At 61.8% G+C, this 21696-nt stretch overlaps 2 protein-coding genes across 3 annotated transcripts; both read right to left on the bottom strand.

The window, feature by feature from the left end:
- Nucleotides 1-234: 234 nt before the first annotated feature.
- Nucleotides 235-15064, bottom strand: UBE2G2 (ubiquitin conjugating enzyme E2 G2). Its single transcript, XM_055124884.1, has 6 exons — nt 14906-15064; nt 7467-7502; nt 7330-7375; nt 3365-3483; nt 1030-1170; nt 235-582 (listed from the first exon to the last, which is right to left on the bottom strand). Exons 1-6 carry the CDS (start codon nt 14946-14948, stop codon nt 470-472), a joined length of 498 nt encoding a protein of 165 aa, XP_054980859.1. The 5' UTR covers nt 14949-15064; the 3' UTR covers nt 235-469.
- A 994-nt stretch (nt 15065-16058) lies between these two features.
- On the bottom strand, nt 16059-21540 carry SUMO3 (small ubiquitin like modifier 3). Of its 2 annotated transcripts, XM_055124885.1 has the most exons (4): nt 21356-21518; nt 19171-19299; nt 17942-18013; nt 16059-16804 (listed from the first exon to the last, which is right to left on the bottom strand). In XM_055124885.1, exons 1-4 carry the CDS (start codon nt 21374-21376, stop codon nt 16712-16714), a joined length of 315 nt encoding a protein of 104 aa, XP_054980860.1. In that variant the 5' UTR covers nt 21377-21518; the 3' UTR covers nt 16059-16711. The 2 variants fall into 2 exon arrangements, with proteins under 2 accessions (XP_054980860.1, XP_054980861.1); XM_055124886.1 differs by lacking the exon at nt 17942-18013 and having other exon boundaries at nt 21356-21540.
- Between the last annotated feature and the right edge of the window lie 156 nt (nt 21541-21696).

Here is a 21696-nt window from a genome sequence, read left to right as displayed (position 1 = left end):
CCCCCAAGACAGTCCCGCCCACCTCAGCCCCTTCCCCAGGCTGCTGCCCCAGCAGGTCCACCGCCAATACTGCCTGGCAGGAGGGCCTGGAGCGAGCCTGCCCGGTGGTCCCAGCCACTGTCCTCTCCCCTCCGGACAGCCCAGAGGCTGGACAGCTGGGCAGAGCCACATCTGCGCTGCCCACAGGCCTCCCTGACGCAGAGGTCCTGGGCCACAACACGACCTGGAAGCGTCTCTGGCTCCGTCTCGGACGTGCACAGGGCACCGAGCGTTTATTCCCGCACTGCCTGTGACAGCTGGAACTGACGTCCGGGCCCCAGGTGGCAGAGCACCTGCTTGGAAACCCCAGGAGCGGGGACAAGTCTCGTCCTGTGAGGCTCCGGGCCAGGAGGGCCGCCCGCGCAGGCAAGGCCCCTTCAGGCGGGCGGGGGCAGCCGCTGGGCGCCGCAGACCCCGTGCCGGGCACCGCCTACAGTCCCAGTGACTTCTGCACCAGCTGCCGGGCCACGCGGTGGAACTGCTCACGGTCGTCACGCCACATCTTGGACGCGTCCACATTGGCGCCACTCTCGTCATTGGGCTCTGGAGGGAGAGAGGGATGGTGGTGAGCCAGCACCAAGGCCTGACCCGCCACCCAGGCCACGGGCCACGGGACACAGGACACAGCCCAGTCCACCCGCCAGGGCCACAGGACACGGGACACGGCCAAGCAGTCACCCACCCACAATGCTGCCTTCACCTCCCCCAGATAAAGGACGCAGGCTGTGGCCAGGGCCGGCAGGACAGAACAGAGGCGGAGAGGCACAGGCTGGTCCCTTGGGAGAGCCGGGCGCACACTGAGGGGACAGGTCGAAGGAGAGGCCACGTGCCCCGTGGCCCCCACCCGACCCACATCAGCCTGCCCTCACAACCCACAGTGGCCCTGCACTGGCACCAGCTCAGGGAATTGGGGAGGGGCACCGTGGGTCCCTGCACAGGTGGGGCTGGGAGAGGCGGGCGGGGCGGGCCCGGCCTACCTGCCGCGCTCACCTGCCAGCATGCTCACCACCGACAGCAGGATCTTCTCAACACTCTGCACTGGGCTCCACCTCTCGGCGCTGCTCTCGTAGCCCATGGGGTCATCACCGGGGGCGTGCAGGATGGAGATGCACACGCGGCCGTCCGGGTAGACTGAGGGGTAGAGCACACAGCTGGGCAAGAGGCAGCCCGGGGCAGCCTTCTGGAAAGTTCCACTAGGTGGAAGGCAGCGAGGCCCCAGAGCCGTCTCACAGGGTCATGATGTGTGGCGGGTGGCACTGTGTCCACATGAGTCCGAGGGGCAGGACCAGCGACAGCCCCGGGCACAGGTGGGCAAGCCAGGTGGGCCTCTGTCCCCACCAGGTCCGGCCCAGTGAGTCTCACGCAGTCTCACAAGGTCAGGGACAGCTGCACTGCAAGACCGAGGGTCCCTGTCACCAGGTAGACCCAAGGTCCACAGACAGGACCAGAACCTGCACTGAGGACGAGGGTGGGACTCTCACACGCCACACAAGGCCAGCCAGGTTCCATCCCCGGCATCCTGTAAGGTCCCCCGAGCACCCCCAGGAGTGATTCCTGAGTGTAGAGCCAGGAGGAACCCCAGAGCACCACCAGGTGTGACCCCCCCCCCACACACACACACAGACTCCTGCATCCCTGTCATAGCTGTTGTCACTGACCTGAGCCCAGAGGGAAAACGAAACCAGAAACGGAAGTCCTGACCTGTGAGAGCAGCGGATACCCGACTGAGCGGGAGACACACACACAGCAGAGACACAGCACTGCGACACCTCCAGGGTGGAAGAACCCAGCACCCTCCAGGAAACAAGGGGCGGTCAGAGACAGGACAGCAGGGAAGGTGTCGAGGCTGGCCCGGGCAGATCCCCAGCACCTGCTAAGTCCCCCACAGAGAGTGAACAAAGAGACAGACAGACGGACCTCTGTCAGGAAAGCGGTCACCATCACAGGCCATCAGGAAACACAAGTCACAATGACCACGAACTGCCACCTCGAGCCAGTGCAAATGGCACAGACCAATAGGACGAGAAACAGCCAGTGTGGGCGGGAAGGAGCCGCCCTGACCTAGTGGGGATCCATTGTCCAGCCTCTATGGGAAGGAGCATGGGGACTTCTCATCAGAGTAAGGACAGAGCTTCCACAGGACCCAGCAACCCCACTCCTTGGCATCTATGCCCCAAACACGAACATTCATTCATTCAGAAGGAGCTGGGACAGAGAAGGACAGGAGCCAGGACAGGGAGACAGACCCAAGTCGGGGCAGATGCAGGGCCAAGGCACGCCTGAGCACACCGGCACACCGCAACCCTGCAGCTCTGAGGAGAGCAATCATGCCACACGCTGCAACACAGCTAGAACTGCAAGCAGGGAGCAGAGTGGAGGGAGGGGACACATGACACCGTGAGCCAGATGACAGGACCAGCACTCAGCTGGCTGGCTCCCACCCCGAGTCGAAGCTCTCTGGGGCACACATGAGCAGAGAGGGGGACCCCTGGGGGTGCAGGGAATCGCACCCCAATTCCATACACTCTGGCACTAAAGTGACTAGAACAAACGTTGACAAAGTCTGTCACGGGAAGGCTAGTCGCTCCCTGGCTCCCAGGAGCTGCCAGGGCTTCTCCGGGTACAGGTACAGGCAAGGCCACTGCATCCGAGGGGAAGACCCGGGGTAGACAGAGGGGCCCAGAGTTACCCTACACCTGAGCTCTGAAGCCTGCGACCTGCTTGCGCTGGGTGGACAGAGGGGATATGGGGGTCAGGGGACACGGGGCAGTCCGTGGGCTGTGGACACCCCCACTCCAGGGACAGGCCCCTCCCTGCAGGCAGTGTCCCTCTGTCCACCCCAGGCATCCCATGCCTGTGCCCCACACCGGATACACCCCAAAACAGCAAGAGTCGCGCGTGCCCCTGCCTGCCTGAGCCCCACTGCCCTGCCCCTGCCCCTGCCACTCTCTACACGGCCAGCAGTCCCTCGGCACTGGACCCTTGCTTTCCCAACTCACTCTCACCGAGCACCCCAGCTCACGAGGCCACGGCAGCCCCCCCGCCCCCAACTCAGACCACAGCTTAGAAACTCAGCCTCGACGTCACCACTGCCAAATAGTCACTCCAGCAAGAAACTTCCGGGAAGGAAAGCGTGGCCCGGATGAAAGGTCCCCAGGGTCGCCTGCCCTCCCCCCGCCATGACACGCAGCGCTCACACATGGATTCAGGCCTGGGCTCGTGCCTCCTGACTCTGTGGCGGGGACCTAGGTTGGTTCTCGTTCTCAGCCAGCAGAAGCAGGATGCGGAGGGGAAGCCGGGCGCCCGCCGCCACAGAAGCACTTACTGTTGGGGTGGAACATCTCACAGGTGAACCTCATCTTGGGCGGACTGAGCGGGTAGTCCAGGGGGAAGCTGAGGATGGCAGGAAATACCCCGAACTCAAAGCAGGTGTCCTCGGGGCCCCTGGGGAGAACAGAGAGCGGGGGACGGGCTCAGGCACTGGGAGGGCACAGGCCAAGGGCTCCGCTGGCCCCCGGGACACAGGATGGGTGGTGCAGGGGGACCAGGCAGCCTGCAGGGCCAAAGCCAAAGTGGCGGCAGACCCCAGACAACACAGCGACATGGCGGGATCTGTCCTCAGAGCTCAGGAGACGAGAGGGCAGACACGAAACCGCAGCCTATGCTGACACACGAGCAGACGACCTAGCCTAGGAGCAATGGGTACGGGCTCACGCCTTCCTGGGCGGCAGAGGCAGAGCGGACCGGACACTCACCCGCGTGCAGCCTCAGGGACACCTGCACAGACACAGGAGCGTCCCAGCAGATGGGGCCCCTCCCTCCCCGCGACACCGCCAGTGTGGAGGTCTCCCACCCGCTGCCTCTCCTCAGCCACAGCTGGCAGAAAGCTCCAAGGAACCCCAGGGCTCGGGGACCACCGGGCAGATCAGAGCACAAGGGTTTCCCGGCCTCTGCCAACTGCCCATGGCCCAGGCCCAGTGCGCCTGCGGGGGTCCAGGAAGGCAGCTCCAAGGCAGAGGCCCTACTCCCGGAGGGACAGGAGCACCCGGCCTGAAAGGGGCGACTGAGAAGCCCAGCGTGGACGCAGCCGAGTGGATGGAGGGCGAGGGAGAGCAGGACTGGCCACGGAGAAGTGAGCTCCAACCAGATTCCTGCGGCCCAGAGCTCAGGGCAGGGCCAGCAATGGGCCCAGACGGAAGGCCTGCTGTGACCCGCACTCCACATGGCCCAGCCACTTCGAGGCCTCCAAGGAGAGAGAACCATGGAAATGCTGCCGTCCACAGAAAATTAAAAGGAACCCAAGGGATTAAGCAAAACAAACTCGGAAAGAAAAAAACTCCTAGGAAAGCCAAATCCTGACTCTGTGTGTGTGTGTGTGTGTGTGTGTGTGTGTGTGTGTGTGTGTGTGTGTGTGTACACACAGTGCAAATGTGCTATTTTCTCTGAGTGTGCACAAATGTGGCTACTTGTGTGTGCACAGAGATGGCTACTTTCTCTGTGTGTACACAAATGCAGCTGTAGGTGCATAGATGTGACCACTTCCTCTGTGGGTGTGTGTGTGTGTGCGCGTGCACACAGATGTGGCTATTTCCCATGCGTGTTTTGGCACAGTGGGTGGGAAACTGGGGTGAAAGTACTGGTGAGCCCCAGGCGTGTTCCGGAGCACAGCTGGTGGGCAGGTAAGGAAACTGGAAGCACAGGGCAACCCCCGGCAGAGGCTGGGGTTGTTGGGGGCCCTGGGGGCCCTGGGTGTGGGTTAAGGGGTTTCTGACATGGGAAGGAAGTATCTGGGCTCCGCCATCTTAGCTGCATGACACTGTCACCTCTCTCCAGTCCGGGCTGAAAGGACAGTGCCCCACAGCACACAGCCCCCAAGGCTGGCAGAAAGCAGTGACGTGAGCTCCTGAGGGACACACGTGTCCTTGCTCTGACGGGGAGGTGCTGGGAATCCATGAGTCCAAGAGAACTGGGGCCACACGAGTGCAGAGGCTCCAAGGGCGGAGGTGCTGAAAGGCAGAGGCACTCAGAGAGCAGAGGCTCTGAGGGCAGAGGCAATCTGAGGGCAGAGGCAATCTGAAGGCAGGAGCTCTGACAGCAGAGGAACTCTGAGGGTAGAGGCTCTGAGGGCAGAGGCACACTGAGGGCAGAGACTCCCAGGGTCGAGGCACTCCGAGGGCACAGGCACACTGAGGACAGAGGCTCCGAGGGCACAGGCACACTGAGGGCAGAGGCTCCGAGGGCACAGGCACACTGAGGGCAGAGGCTCCAAGGGTAGAGGCACACTGAGGGCAGAGGCTCCGAGGGCAGAAATGTACGCAGTGACCCTGCAGGAGCGTGGAAGCAGCTTCTGACACTGCAAGCAGGCAGCTGCACCCTCCCCGCCTCCCTCCCTCCACCACACTCACTCTAGGCCCCCCTGGGTTCCCCAGGCACAAAGCAGGGGAGGAAGGGAGCCGGCAGGCAGGAGGGAGACCCCCCAGCTGTGTGCCGGAACAGAGGGGCGAGGCAGACCCGGGAGGACACTTAATTCCTTAATAGATGTGCAGTGCTCGGTCCATCTGTGAACGGCCGCTTGCTCGTGAAAGGGCCTGGAACAGAACCAAAACCCACAAAGGCAGCGGCTCGGGGGGCCGGGGAATTCCGCAGTGAGGCAAAGCCTTCTTCAAACATGAGCGCTCGGCCTAGAGACAGGCCCGGCCCCTCGAGACGGCCTCCACACAGGCTTAACTCTCTGTTTACCGAGAGCCAGGAACATGCTCCCAACTGTGGAACAACAAACACATGGAAAGCCGGCTGGAGGCTCGAGTGCCCTTCCAGGGTATCCCCCAGGCCTGTCCCACCATGAACCGGGAGGAAACATGGCAGAGACAGACAGGAGCGAAGCCCGTTGCCTTAGAGCAAAGGGCAGCAGCCCAGGGAAGGTGAACACGCCCTGTTCCATGTCCACGCCCGGCTGTGCAGCTTCCAATCTGTTACCTGGATCCAGAAGCTAGACGGGGCACAGGGACGAAGCGAGCACAATCCCTCCTGCCCCCCAGCCGTGAGAGGAGGGGGTGCCTCCCTGCACCCTGCTCCGCCTAGTGCTGTCTGACCCTGCCCACCTCCCCACCCGCTGTCCGACTGCCCCTCCCCCGCAGCCTGTCCCCAAGTCCCACCTGAGAGGCGGCCCGGCCACCCCACAGCACAGGGACAGAAGGACCCAGTGCGGCATGTGTGCTGGGGGGGGGTGGACTCGGGCGGGACGCAGCTGTGCTCACATGCAGCTCTTCCCGGCAGCCGACTGTGACCGCACAAGCCCTCACACGCTCTCGGCGCAGCGGGCACGTGTCCACGGGCCAAGGAGGGCAGCCCATCACCAGGGACAGCCCCACTGCCCAGGCCGGGCTCTGCAACGCCCCAAAGCAGCCATATAGCCAAGACGCCAAACACATGTGAGTGTGTCAGTGTGAAATGGGGATGGAATGCGTGTGAATACACGTGAATTGCGATTTATGTGATTGTATAGTGTGTTATGAGTGTGAAAGTGTTTTGTGTGTAACTGTTGTCAATGTACGAGTCTGAGAGTGAGTGTATGAGTGTGTTTTGTGAGTGATTCTGTTAGCGTGTGTGAATGTGGAAGAGTGAGTTTTCTCTGAGTGTTCTGTTATTGTGTCGGTATGTGTAAGAGTGGGAGAGTGTGTGTTAGTGTATCTGAATGTGTAAGTGTGAATGTGTTTTAGGACCGTGTGATTATGTCAGTGTAAAGTGTGAGTTCTGTGAGTGTGTGTGTGTACATGAGTATGTTGTGACTGCTGATCTTGGTTTTGGGGCCACCCCTGGTGGTGCTTGGTGCAGCCCCCCACAACCAATGGCTCTGTAACTCCAGCATGGATGGAGGCGTCCACTGGGCGCCCCCGCACAGAGCCCACATACCACCACAGGACCCAAAAGCCGGGAGCCAGCTCCATGGACATGTGACTCAACCTTATTAATTTTGAATGAAACATTTTCTTTGTTTTGTTTTCTTGGGAGGCCTGGAAGGAGGGGGAGTTGGGCCATACCCAAGTTCTCAGGAGTGACCGCTGGCAGGGCCAGGGCTGGACACATGTGAGGCCTTCCCTGCGGCACTGTCAGAGGCCGTGGAACACGTGATGCTGGGGACCAGGCTAACCTCTACCCATTGGGATCAGTGGATCAGGGAGGAGCTGGGAAGAGCCGCAGTCCCATTCCCCCCCAACACACGAACACACACATATACACACACACACATACACACACCACAAGAAACGTAAATGCCACCCCCTCACTTACATGATCAATGCCTCCCACTCAAAGAAATTCTCTTCATTCATGGGGCCTGCAGGGAAGAAGCAGCGCCACACTGTAAATCCAAAGGTGACGGTGACCTGGGCAGAGACCACGCAGCGAGGCTCCTGTCAGTATCTTACCTGCCACAATTCCTTCTGGAGGGTTCAGTGTCAGTTCTACAAGACAAAGAGCAGAACGTTTAGTAACATCGTAACAGGACAATTTACAGCAAGGCAGCCCAGGGAGCTGAGGCCCAGTCTGTGTAAATGGAATGCCCAGGCCCCTCTCGAGAGACTGCCATGACCACTCCCGCCCCAACACACACACACACAAATAACACAAAGTCACAAGACTAGACCTAAGAGGAAAGGGAAAATTCAGCCCCCACAAATGCGAAGGGTCATGTCCAAACCACTTGACTCCAAAGAACGAAGTGGAAAGGCCCAGTGTTCACGAGCAGGAAATGAAACTGGATGTCGCCCCCGTAAGAGGCAGCACTGCCCAGAGGCCCAAGGGAACAGGCCTGGACACGCTCCCCAGAGCACAAGGCCACAAGAAAGAGTCCAGTGGACAGGCCCCCTGCTGCTTGGCTCTGTTCAGAGAAAGTTCTAGAAATAGCAGAACCAGCCTGAGTAACCAGATGCAAACACACAAGGTGTCCAGCGGCAAAGGCCAGGGTGAAGAGGAGGTCAAGGAGAGGCACGAGAGCCCCTGGGAGTGGTGGAACGTCCTGGACAGTGACTACCCAGTGCCATCTGCTTGTTACCCTTTGTTTTGGCTTCTGGGCACTGGGATCCACTGTCTCCCTGGGGCCGAGAGGAGCCATACGGCAGGCACCACCTGCACCGGGCAGCCCCAAGGCACCATGCGCCCCATGGCTAAGTGACCAAGTGCTTGTTCCAGTCCAGTCACAGTCCCTGTCCCGGACTCCGGGGGTCTAGATAAGGTCCCTATAGCTTCCAGAGCCATGTCAGATGGAGGGCACAGTTCAGGGCCTGATGAGCACTGAGGGCTGCGAGGGCCACCTGGGAGGGCAGCAGGGCTGCAGCAGGTCAGTCTGGGGGCTGAGGTGGCCAAAGGCAGGGCCCAGTACCTGGGGACATGCTCCCCAACAGGGCAGCCATCCCTTCTGGCCTCCATCCCCCGGACGTGCTCCCCAACAGGGTGGCCATCCCCTCCCTCCTCCATCCCCCCATCCAGGACATGCTCCCCAGCAGGGCAGCCATCCCCTCCCGCCTCCATCCCCTGGATGCGCTCCCCGACAGGGCGGCCATCCCCTCCCTCCTCCATCCCCCCATCCAGGACATGCTCCCCAGTAGGGCAGCCATCCCCTCCCGCCTCCATCCCCTGGATGCGCTCCCCGACAGGGCGGCCATCCCCTCCCTCCTCCATCCCCCCATCCAGGACATGCTCCCCAGCAGGGCAGCCATCCCCTCCCGCCTCCATCCCCTGGACGTGCTCCCCGACAGGGCGGCCATCCTCTCGTGCCTCCAACCCACCATCCCAGGACGTGCTCCCCAACAGGGAAGACGGGAGGAGTGGGGCGAAGGGCTGGGCCAGCCCATGACCCTAGCCCAGACAGGGACACCAGGACTTTGAACTGAGGCAGGAAACAGGCCCAGGGGCAGTCAGTGCAGAGCAGACAGGAGCCCGGCGAGGCAAGAGTCAAGGCTGGGGAGGACACGGATCGCAGGGGGGAGTCGAGGCTCACTGGGGGGATGTGGGAGGGCAGTGCAGGCTGAGGAAAGCAGCTCAGGGCACAGAGGAACAAGAGACTCTGGGGACACAAAGACAGGCCGGAGGCAAACGGTGGGCGCTGGCTGCTGGGACCCAGGCACGGGGGTGGGGCTACAACGGGGAGTGCTCCGAGGGACAGGGGCAACGAGGTCACCTTCAGGTGGTCGCAGATGGATGAGACCAGAGCTGTGGTGGGGACGGAGTGGGCATGCCTGACCCTCCTTCTGCAGTGGGCCACATTTGGGGCCATGACATGTGGGCACCAGGTGGAAGGCAGCCCAGGGCAGTGGGGGCACGGGCCCAGGGTGTGGGGGCAGGGAGCAGCCTGAGCAGGGGGGAGGAGGGACGGTGCATCCTGAAGTCCAGTGCTCTGCTCGCTGAGGGAGGGCAGCCCGGGGCCACGGAGGACAGGAGCAACGCTGGACCCTAAGAAGCAGGCAGAGGCCAAGACCAACCATCTTTTGCTAAGATTCAACAGTTGCCCTGGACCCCAGGCAGGCGGGAGGTGACAGATGCCCAGGGCCCGCGCAGGCGCTGCAGGGACTCAAGCTGCAGGAGCTGAGGGCACAAAGTGCAGGAGCAGCTGAGGTTCTGGCCACGAGATCATGGGGGCCCGGGCAAAGCCCGAGCACTGGGGAAGAGCCAGAGGGACGCTCGGGCAGACGTGCCAGGAGAGAGCTGAAGGGCAGCACTGGCCTTACACGTGGAGACCCAGGTTCAATCCCCGACACCCCATGGTCCTGAGCACTGCTAGGTGTGGCCCCCAGACCAAAAGGAAATCACCAAGAGAATGTCCCTGAAGGAAAACAGGGCTTGCTGAGGAAAAGGGCCGGGAGCCCTGTGAGGCAGCGGTGGGCAGACGGGGGGACCACTGCTGGCCTGTGTCACGACGACAGCTGGCACAGGAAGAGGAGACAAGAGCCACCAGAGAGGCAGAGAACTCACAGCTCAGTCAGCACTAGTGGCACCCCAGGGTCACCCGAACATGAGTGCCTCCAGAGTAGCCTGGGGACCCCTGGCCCAGCTGGCCAAGAGCCATTACAGGGCCCTGGGATCCTGGTGCAGTTGAAAGGCCCCCAACACCAGAAGCCCACCAATGTGGTTAGCAGACGGCACAGTGAAGACACCTTGCCAGACAGACACCTGAGTGTGTTCTGAACCCAGGACACACCAAGTACACATCGAGGGTACAAGTACACAGCGAGGGTACAAGGCCACAGCGGGCCCTCACGAGAATGACCCAGCGGGCCTGGGATGGATCTACTGAGAAGGCAAGCACCGGTCCCCCAGGTGAGTGACGGACAAGCCAGGCCCCCCCCCACACCAGAAAGGACGACAGCTGCCTCAGTGCAAACAGAAACCGAGCCAGCCGTGGGAAAGGACGGTCACAGCGCAAAGGTCCTGGCAGTGACCTCTGGGCTCAGTCCTCCTTCCCACCTCCCTCCCACACCTGCCCAGCCACCAAGTTCCACTATCCCCCACCTGCAGTCACTGGTCCCCAGCTTTGAAACTGCCTCTATCCGAAGCCAAGGGCTGGGACAAACAGACGTGGGCACAGAGGTCCGTAAACATGCTCAGATGAGCCTGCGCCCATGAACTGTCCTGCTCCTTTGCTTGGTAGCTGCAGAGTGTCACAGAGCTCTAGCTGCAGGCGCTGGTCGGTACCACAGGATGGGGGTTGTTCAGGCAGTCAAGAATACAGTGAGCTCCTGGGCCCGAGCAGCAGGACAGCAGGGAGGGCACAACCTTGCATACCATCGACCCGGTTTGATTTCCGAATCTATATGGTCCCAAGCATCTCACGGAGTGAGTCATGAGAGCAGAGCCTTACTTACTCAGGAGTGAGCCCTGAGTTCCAGCAGGTGTGGCCCAAAGCCCAGGAAGTAAGTTTAAAAGAATAAGGCACACTTCAAGAGATACCAAGTGAAGTTTAGAGGACGGCAAGAAGGCAGAACTGGTTACCATGCGCAGAGACATCTGGTGATGCTGGGTAAAGACAAACACAACCTGCCAAAATATAGAGGATGGTCCATGGGCCAGTGCAGCCAGCACTGTCTGAGGGCCCTGCCATATACGAGGCACAGCAATCCGAGCACAGACACTCCTGAGCTCCCAAAGCACGGTATGGAGTTGGCGCGACTAGCCATGCGGCAGCTTCTGCTACTGGCCTGCTGCTGGCCCGTGGGCTTCTCCAGAGGTCTGGCATGGACAGACACCACGGCTGGATGGAGACACTGGAGAGGAATAGGCTGGGAGGCGCTGATGGCCATCCTGGTGCCTTCCCCTGCTGTTTGGGGACTTGCCAGAACTATTACTGGAATCTACATCTTGGGGGCCCAAAAGGAGCCACGGATGGAGGCTTGTCTATTCCTCACAGGACTCAACAATTCCCAGGTGAAACTCAGAAAATAAGGAATCTAACGCTGAAGTACACTGGAAGTACACTATAGCGCAGAACTCTGCAGACTATCTGCATTACCTCGGAAGATGAAGACGTTAACAAAAAACGGTTTCTCAATACGTAACGAACAGCCCAACCCCAGATGTGATGGAGGATGTGTAGAAGCTCAGATGACTACACAGGCCAGCACTGTCTCTGAGAAACCCCAGGAGAGAAGTGAGGAAGAGGTGGAACCATCCAAAATGTCTCTAGCCCAGAAGATCGGGCAGCACACACACATACACACACACCAAAAAAAGCCAGTTTCCTCAGAACTCAGAAGCTGACTGCTGGGAGCTAAAGTCACACCATGCTTTTTTAAAAAGTATTCTTAAAAATCTTTTTTTTTTTTTTCTTCTTGGGTCACACCTGGCAATGCACAGGGGTTACTCCTGGCTCATGCACTCAGGAATCACTCCTGGCAGTGCTCAGGGGACCATATGGGATGCTGGGAATCGAACCCGGGTCGGCCAGGTTCAAGGCAAACGCCCTACCCGCTGTGCTATCGCTCCAGCCCCCTTAAAAATCATTTTTTAATGTGGAAATGTTTTGCCCCACGCAGGGCCCGTGGAAGGCTTCGGTCGGCTCTGTCTCTGGCTTCCCTCCATGCCGCTGTGTGTCAGTTCAGCGTCCATTTCTCTCCCCACTAGCCTGCCACGCCCCGTTGGGGAAGTCAGCGTTGAGGAGTTAGGAGCCAGTCCTCGCACCCCAGAGACCTCAGGATCTACGGTCGAGGCCACCGAGGCCACTGGGAGGTGGGCATGGCGAGGAGACTGCACCCTGACTCTGAGAAGACCCCCGAGCTCTTGGCCCAGAACCTGACGTGACAGTTTGGTGTGCAGTGAAGTGATGGTGCTGCCGCAGCTGCAGTGGCCATGGAGGCAGCGGGCGGGGCACTTGGCTCACCAGCCTCCCAACGGTTTCAGCCACTGCTGTTGTTTCTGTGGATTTTAGCCGCTTGACGTGCATCTCCTCAGAGATTTAGCAGAGAATGAGCAGGGCAGGGCCAGGGGGTGAGTGACATTAAAGAGGCTCTTGGGTTGGTTTTTCTTTTTTTTAGCCACACCCAGCAGTACTTAGAATTACTCCTGGTGGGGCTTTGGGGACCATATGGGATGCTGGGGCCCAAACCCAGGTCAGCCACATGTGTGCAAGGCCAGCACCTTACCCATTGTACTATTTCTCTGGCCCCCCAGACCATGAGCTTTTAATGGAAATTTAAAAATAAAAAAGCCAGTAATAAGCCAAGTAAAATAAATTTTAATTAAAAAAATAAAACAGCCCATTCTTTCACTTTTTATTTGAGGGGGAGCCTTTGGGGGCCACAGCAGCAGTGCTTAGGCCTTACTCCCAGCTCTATGTTCAGGGATCACCCCTGGCGGAGCTCGGGTGACATGCGGTGCAGGAGACCCGCATGCAGCACAAGCGCCCCCTCCCCCACCTCAGGCCCATCTCTCTGGCCCTGACCACCAGTTCCCTGCACGGGGCTGCTCCTCGGGCGCCTGCACTGCCTGGCCCTGCTGTCGGGGCAGCTGTGCCCATCAGGGCTGTCTTCACGAACAGGAGGCACCCGGGGCCCCTAGGGTACACCCCGCTGGCCTGGGGCCTCTCCTCCACTGAGGGGCAAAGGCTTGGCCCAGCCCCCCCAATGACCCTCACCACTCATCCCTGTCGCCTGAAGAGGGCGTGAGGTCCTGCTCCCATTTTTCTCCTTCGTGCCTGAGGGAGGCGCCAGGACGGCCACAAGCTGCCACAAGGCCTTTCCCAGCAGCCCCCTCAACGGGCCCTGGTTTCTTTGCGAGCTCTGCATGCTCCTCACAGGTGGAAGGTGTGCACTGGACCCCGTGATGAGGCTTGCAGCCACTCAAGGAAAGCGGGGGAGGTGGGGGGCAAGGCGGGCAGACTGAGGACACCCTGTGCTGACCGGCGGCAGCTGCTTTGGGCCCAGGTGCCCGTCCCTTCCTGGCTCCTGGTCTTGGAGGGGCCCTTGTGGTTTGACTTTCCAGCTTCCGCGGGGCTCCCCGGGCCCCCTTCAGGAAGGCCTCCACTGGACAGAGGCTGAGGCGGCACCAGGGGCGGCGGGGGGCACCGCCAGGCCTGGGCCCAGCAGCTCCCCAGTGAGGCCTTACCTGGGAAGGAGGGCACAGGTCCTGCTGGGCTGGCAGTGCTCACACGAAGGCCAGCCCTTGGAAGAAGGAAGTGGCAGTGAGGCCAGGCTGGGGGGGCTGTAACCTGGGCCACGGGGGCACTGAAGGCTGAGCTGCAGCCCCAGAAAACTGAGCCTGGTCCTGCCCGCTCCTGCACCCTCTCTCCCAGGGCCGGAAAACATATCTCTGACCCTCTGAGTGGGGTGACATGCAAAGTGACAAACACACAAGACTTGGGTCTGCACCTCAACCTCCAACAGTGTTGGGGACAGAGCCACTTCCGGGACAGAATCCGGACCCAGTCCAGCCCCACCTCTGATGTCCCCTGAGTCTGTGCTACAACCCCCGAACGGAAAGGGTGACCGAGAGGCACACCTGTACCCAGCAGTCACCCGTCAATGACATCACAAAGGTGCCCACCCTCAGGGCTTCCGCACCCACCACTGTCCCCCCTGCTCCTGACCCCCCACACCCGTCCTATACCTGCCGATGCCATCCCCTGCCCTCCTGTCCTCTCCATCCCTGTCCCTGCCCGATGTCTCAGAGAGACACACCCTGGCCTCCTACCACTGGCAGAATTCAGTCCTGGTGCTGGGCACAGGCGGTCACTCAGGGCGCTGCCGGCCAGGAGGGCACCAGGCCCGGCCCGGCCTGTCCCTCTGTAAGCAGAGTCACGCCTGCGGGACACTTAAGAGGTGCAGCCCAGGAGCCACAGCGCCAGGCTGGGGGTGACGGCTGGCCCCTGGGGGCAGCTGCATGCCAGCTCTCCAGAGCACGAGCCCCGCAGCCCCGCCGCGGGCGCCTCTTCTCCAGGCCACGGCGCAGGCCCAAGCGAAGGGGCGCCGGGACGGAGTCGGCCTCTCCCGCGCCCCATCACACGATGACGCGTGTGCGTGTGCACGTGTGCGAGGCCCGTACTCTCAGCCAGCGTGGCCTCTTGCGGCCACACGCGTGCATGACTCGCCTGCAACACCCTGCTACAGTCTGGCCCTAAGCCACGCGTGCGCACACGGGCCGTGCATGCATACCGGCTACAGGCACCACACGCGTGCGGACCGTGCTGTGTGCGCGGCCTCGGGTCACGTGTGCTGCGGGCTTGCCCCGTGTGCACGTGGCGTGCACGTGTCTCGGCGCGGCCCGTGTGCGCGTGCGCACGAGCGGGCGCGTCGGGCCTGTCCGGGCCCCGCGTCCCCCGCCGCCGCGCGCCACGCCCTGGGACCCGCCCGCGCCGGGCCGGCCGGCCAGCGGGACTCACGCTTGTACTCGGCCATGAGCCTCTTGAGCGCCGTCCCCGCCATGCTCGGGCAACAGCGGCGCCAGCCTCGCTCCTCAGCGCCGGTCGCGCCCACCCGACCCCGTGCAGCTTCCGGGCGGCCGCCGGGACGCCGCGTCCTTCCGGCCGGGGCGGGCGGGGCGGGGCCTGCAGGCGAGCCGTGCGCGTGCGCGGAGAGGCTGCGCACGCGTAACGCGGAGCTTGGAGGCGAGCCGCGCGCGTGCACGGAGAGGGGCCGTACGAGGGGCGGGCCCAGGGCGCTCGGCTGCTTCCCGGGAGTTCCCAGCCGTGCTGGACGGAAAGTGAGCTAGGTGGGAGGGAAAGGGGACGTTCTAGACGCGGGGAGGTATGGTGCGGGGGGGGGGGGGGGGGGGGGGGGGGGAGGGAGGGTGGATAGGAGAGGAAGTGAGCACGTCCCCGGCTTCGACCCCTGCATGGTCGGTAAGGGAGAGAGAGAGAGGGTGGCCCCGGAGCGCCCTGATTGCTGGGAGTCCGCTCACCCGCCGCAGCGCTGACCGTGTGGCAGGGCCTGCACGCTGGAGTCTGGGAGGGCTTCCCCGGGGCCCAGCTCCCCACCCTGCAGCCCTCCAGCATGGGGATTCCGGGGCAAAAGGGCCCTTCCAAGCCTGGGCTGTGGCTCAAGATTGCCCTTCATAGTTCAGGGCAGTGGGTGGGGCGTGGCCCGGAGAGCCCTAGGGCTGTGTGCCCTTCAAGGTCCTGGGAGCTTCCCAGTCTTCCCCTGCCCAGTCCAAGGCCCCAGGAGTGCAAGGCGTGTTCCCCAGCACCTACTCCAACCCCTCCCCTGCACGATGACCCCCACGAAGTCAATGCGGGATGCAGGTGGCTCAGCATGGTCCCAGCTGCAGGAAAGTACCCACATACGAGGCTGAGCCGGCAAACAGGCCTACCCCAAGCTTCGCAGACCCAGCCTAGCCTAATGAGCTGTCCACCCCACTGATGAAGGGAGAGGGCAAGGCGCCTTCCATGGGAAACACGGTGCGCAAGGTGCGTGGCACGGCTCCGCGGACTCGAGTCACCCAGCTTTGCCAGAAACTTACCTGTTGGTGAGCAACTGCTATCTGGCCCACGTTTCCCGCGCAGTGGGCAGTACCCCGATGCAGTGAGGGAGCACGGAGACAGAATACCAAACTATATTTACTGTTTCCAGTGGGAAGAACAGAGCGGCCGCCCAGAGGCCACGCGGCCACGCCCGGTCAAGCAGGCTGAGTCACCATCCTGTAAAGTCGGAACGGGGTGGCAGGGGGTCTGCGGGCAGGGGCCAGGGTCTGGGGCACCAGAAGGAGCAGAGCCCACCCTCTGCCCAACATTCCGCCACTGACGGGGGGCAGGGCTCCCCATCACGGTGGCTCCAGAGCCAAGCACAGCCGCCCACTTCCTTGGGGCTTAGGAAAGGGCAAAGGCAGTTTGCTGTGCCAGCCTCCGCCCGGGGGGCCATGGGACCCCCACTCATAGCCATCATTCCCACACTCGGCACTGCAGACTGCGCCCACCCCCCACCCACACGGCACGGCCGCTGGGGCACAGCTGTCGGCTGTCCACATGGAGAAGCAGGGCAGGCAGAGCTGGCCCAGCACACCACAGAAGGGGGTGTCCAGGCCACAAAGGGAACAGGAGCGAGCCCCCACACCGCCACCCTGGGCAGAGCTCCGGCAACGGGGAGGGGGCACAGGGGGCGGTGAGTCCTGGTCCCGCACACACTCCAGGAAAGGCTGGGCACGGGTCACTACTGAGCAGCAAAGGTGAGAATGGAGACGAGGGGGCAGGTCCCTACAGGTGGCACCCCACGGGCGAGCAGGGCGCATGCCGGCCTCCTGTCTGCTGCTGGAACACGTCGATGGTGTCTTCGTCCTCCATCTCCAGCTGCGGACAGGACAGTGGGTGGGGGGTGTCAGTGCCTGTTACTCCAACAGCCCTGCCCACCCTGCCTCCTCCCACACTGAGTGGAGCCTGGCCAAGACGGGAAAGAGTGGCTGAGCGGAAGAGAGGGAGGTGGCTTCGTCCTAGCTTATCCCACACAAATCATGAAAGAGGGCTAGGGAAATGCTCAGAGGCCCGGGTCCCCAGCCTGAGCTGCGATGACCTGAGACAGCAGCATGGCCAGCCCCAAGATAAAATGTGTAAACAGGAAAGATACCGGAAGCTTGGGACCCGACAGAAGAGCAGGACGCACCCAGGCTCCCCAAGACTGACAACACAGGAGCCACCAGAGCGAGCCCCCAGCCTCCCCGGCCCAGGCACCCCTCATGGAGCCAAGGGAGCAAGGGCCTACCCCAGAACAGGGCTGGCAGTGACAAATATGCTCTCACATGCTTCATGTGTGCTCACGTTCATATGTTGTGTCCATGCACACGTGTTTGAGTGTATTATGGGCAGGTGTGCATGTGTGCCCATGTATTCATGTATGCTTATGTGTATGCTCATGTGTCTGTGTTCACGAGTTGTCTGTGTACACATGCATGCACATGTTCATGGGTATGCATCACGAGCATATGTGCAAGCTGTCATGGTATACTGTAGGTGTGTTCACGTGCATATTGTATGTGTGCATATGTTCATTTGAGTACATGTCTGTGTTGTGGGCTAGTGTATGCATATGGGTGTTTGTATGTACATTTTTTTTATGTGTACAGTGTGTGTGCATACGTATTCACATTTGTGTGGGTGCCTGCATCTTGTGAGCCTTTGCACATGGGTGCTTGTGCATCCGTGTACTAGTAATGTGTGTGCACATGTGTTCACTCATTTGTGTGTCTGTTCATGTGTTGTGGGCATGTTTCTGCATTGCGTTCTTGTATGCAGGCATGTATGTACTGGTATGCTCTCTCCTGCCTTGTCCTGTCACCCAGGGCTTCCACATGTGACTACAGATTCCATGAAGCTGTGCCTGCCCAGGGATGACCAGCGGCCATCACGAAGTTGATGAAGGTTCCCAAGCCCACTCAGTCCCTCCAGGAGCCCCACCAAGAGAACCACAGGGCCCAGCCATCCCCCTCCTACCTGGGCTGGGGTATCTGTTTCGTTAATGGGTTGCCCGTCGAACCGGAATCTAATCTGCCTCATTGACAAGCCCTAAAAGAATAAAAACCCTGGTCCCTGTTTGCAGTCTGTCCCGTGTTTGGGCAGAAAGTAATCAGAGCCCCGCACACTTGCTGGACCATCCAAGATGGGCCCTCCCCTCCCCACCACCTGCTTCCCGAGACACCACACCTGCACGTCAGAACCCTCCCTTCCAGCACCTTCCATTCCCAGGGAGCCAACCACACCGCCTCCTACCAGCCCAGCAGTCTCTAGCTGGTGGCCCCCAGACATCTGCAAGTTAAGTGCAGAGGGGACAGGGTGTGTCAGGGCAGACACCACCTGTGGAAAGGCAGTGCTCTTACCCCCACAGGAGGCAGGAGCAGCAAAGAGCATAGCCCCCACAGTAAGGGAACAGGCTGCCAAGTGCAGGGTTACTGAAGAGGGCATACTCACACATGAGCCCACAAGAGCACACATGCATGAAGACACATAAACACACAAGCACACGTGTAGGGCACACACATGCATAGGCACACAGCGCACAAATGCATACATGCAAGGCACATATGCAAGAACATTTATGCACACACGGGCACACATGCACATGCATAGAGTAAATGCAAGTAGGCGTGCACACACGATCGTACACACGAGCACACATGCAAGGCACAGGCACACATGAAAACATGTGTATACACATACAGGGCACCCACATACACGAGCACACTCATATAGGGCATACACACAAACAAGCACACTCACGCATGGATGTACACATGCAGGGGCACACGCAAACACTCACGCATGAAAACACGTGCACAGAAGCTCACATGCACATGCATACAGGCACGGATTTATGTACACTCACCCAAGCACACAAACACAGACACACAGGTACATGCATGGGTACCCATATGCATGAGCATAAGACACACATGAACACACATGCACATGAACACATATATAAGCATGCACACATACAAAAACATACTCACATGGGCACATATATATGCATAAGCACATATATGCACGAGCATACAACTGCACATGCATGAGCACACATATACGTGCATGCATGTGTGCTCATAAGCACATGCACACATGGGTAAGCACATATGCATAGGCACATGCTCACGTGGATGCACACGACTGCACGTGTGAGAACACAAGTGGAAATGTGCACAAGACACATGAGCGCATGCACACACCTGCCGCTCGCAGTAGGCCTTCATCAGCTTGCTCAGTGGGGTGTGCCTCTTGATCTTGAACTGCACCACGGAGCCGTCCTGCCCAGCCACCTTCAGGTTGATGTGGTCGTTCTCGGTCTTCACCCCCTCCTGCAAAGACACAGCATGGCCTCCAAGCCTGAGCCTCAGCCTGCTGGGCAGGGCGGGGACTCGCTGCCACAGGGCTCCGAGGGCTCACCAGCTGCTGTCCTCGCCGGAGGCCAGAGACCCACTTGAGCATGTCAGAGTGATGGCTGCAGCAGGGGAACCCAGGATGAGCGAGCCCAGGAAGCGTCTCAGGAAGGGTGGGCCATGCTCATGGTCACATGTGATGGGACACACATGCACAGAGTCCCCGACCCCACAGCTTTGTGGGAGCACCACACTCTAAGGTGCAGTCCCCTCCCCCGGTTCCCTCCCTGGCATCCCACCACCAACGCCTATGGCGGTGGGGGGGGGGCTCTGGTTGCTAGAAGTTTCTATAACCTGAGCAGCTCGGCCCAGAGCAGTGCCTGGACGAGAAGTGAGCAGCATTAGGCAGCTATAGGCCCAGCCCTGACCCCCTACGTCTGTCCCTGGGGGGCAGAGTCGACCCCAGAGGCCAGCCCAGTGCGATGTCCCTCGGCGCCTGACCCTCAGTAGGAGCCTGGTGCACACAGCAGTGTCCAGGGCCTCCCTCCTGCCCCGACGGATGGACAGTGACCCTCCCTCAGGGCCACAGAGGCTGCCACTGCCCTAGCCCTGGCCTGACACTGAGATGTAGCTCTCTCTGATGCCAGTTAGGACTTCCTTATCAGATAGAGGGCTGGCTGTTTCCCGCTCTCTGCGCTGTGTTTTTACTTAGTGGATAGTGTCTTTGGTGACAGTGCAGTGTCCTCCTCCTGAAGTTGGACTTGTCTGTTCCTTCACTGCCGATGCACCAACAGGGCTGTCCCGGGAGCCTCAATGCACACACTCACGGGTCACTGCAGCCCTCTGGAGCTGCTTTTTGTTTAGGGTCAAGAAGAGCCAGCCCTGGTTCCTGGGAGGCAGTCTGTCTCGAGGAGATGCCACAGGGCAGGGGTGCAGGCTGCAGAGGCAGCAGTGGGGGCAGGAAGAGGGAGCCAGATTATGGGAGGAGCGCAACAGGTCCTAACATCCTCCTCTGACACAGGGCCCCTAAGAACCTCAAACAGCAAAGAAACCCCGACATGGGCCAGGAGGCACTGCCCAGGTCCCCCCGCCCCCCAGAGGCGTCTCAGGACAAAGGGACAGACGACAGCGGGTGTCCGTGAGGCACAGCCCCCCCCACTGGGGAAAGGTTTATTTAACAGAAGTGGCGAAGATGGGGAGAGGGGCATGCATTCCCAGCAAAGGCGGGTCGGAACTGGACACGAGGAAGGCCTCCACGGGCCCCTGGCAGGAGGGCGTCGGGCCGCGGGGCGGTGCACTCTGGGGAAGAGCCGCAGCGCTGGAAACTGGCTTTGGGGAGGCGAAGCCGCGTTCTGGCTCCCCCAAAGCCCGCGGGCGGGCGGCGGAGGGTGCAGGGAGCAGTGGGGCCGGGGGCTCCTGTTCCCCCGCCCTCCGGTCCAGGGGTGGGCTGGACGCCCCCAGAGAGGGGACCGGTAAGCCGAGACGCGGCTGGGAAGGTTTCTCCTAAGGAGACCCGGCAAAGGGTCACCGCGGCGGGAAGGGGCCAGGAGGAATGGGTCTGGCCCGGACCCTGGAGCGGAGCAGCAACCGTCATGGGAACCAGATTCCAGAGCTGCAGCCGCGGCGCGGCGCGGCGGGGCGGGGCGGGGCAGGAGGGGCGGGGCCCGGGACGGGACCTTTGAGGGGCGGTGCCTGAGTGGGCGGGGCTTCGCGGGGGGCGGGGCCTGATTGGGGCGGGGCCGGGGCGAGGCGCGGGGCGGCGCCTGGACGGGACGGGCCCGGGGCGGGGCCAGCGGATCGGGGCGGGGCCGGTGGGGGCAGGGCGTGGGGGGAGGGGAGCGGCGGGCGGCGCGCCGCGGGCCCGGGGGGAGGGGCAGGAGGCCGCGGACGCCGCCGCGGGCCCCGCGCCCCCGGGCCCCGCGCCCCCGGAGCGCCGTGCGCCCCGGAGCGCCCCCGTGCGCGGGGTGGGCGCGCCGGGCCGGGGGCGGCGGCGCGGCGGCGCGGCGGCGGGCCGGGGGCGGCGCGTGGCGCTTACCTTGGGCTTCTCCTCGGACATGGCTGCGCGCGGCGGCGGCGGCGAGGGCGAAGGCGAAGGCAGCAGCGCAGAGCGGGCGCGTCACGCTCTCGGCCCCGCCGTCTCCCGCCGCAACTGCTCGCGGGGCCGCGCTTTATCCCCGAACCCGACGCGCCGGTTGGCCCGCGCGGGGTCACGTGGCGGTGCGCGTGCACGAGGCGCGCGCCCCGCGGCGTCGGGGGCGCGCCCGCCCGGGCCGCGGTTCCTGTCGGTTGGAAATGCGTCACGGGGCGGGCCCTGCGCGCACCCCGCGGGCCAGGTTTGAGCCCCGAGGGCCCGGCGGCGACCCTCGAGCCACTGAG

This window comes from Sorex araneus, chromosome 2 (genome assembly GCF_027595985.1).
Source record: "Sorex araneus isolate mSorAra2 chromosome 2, mSorAra2.pri, whole genome shotgun sequence".
NCBI lineage: Eukaryota > Metazoa > Chordata > Mammalia > Eulipotyphla > Soricidae > Sorex > Sorex araneus.
The sequence above is the reverse complement of the archived record's forward strand: the minus strand, read 5'-3'. Positions and strand labels throughout refer to the sequence as shown.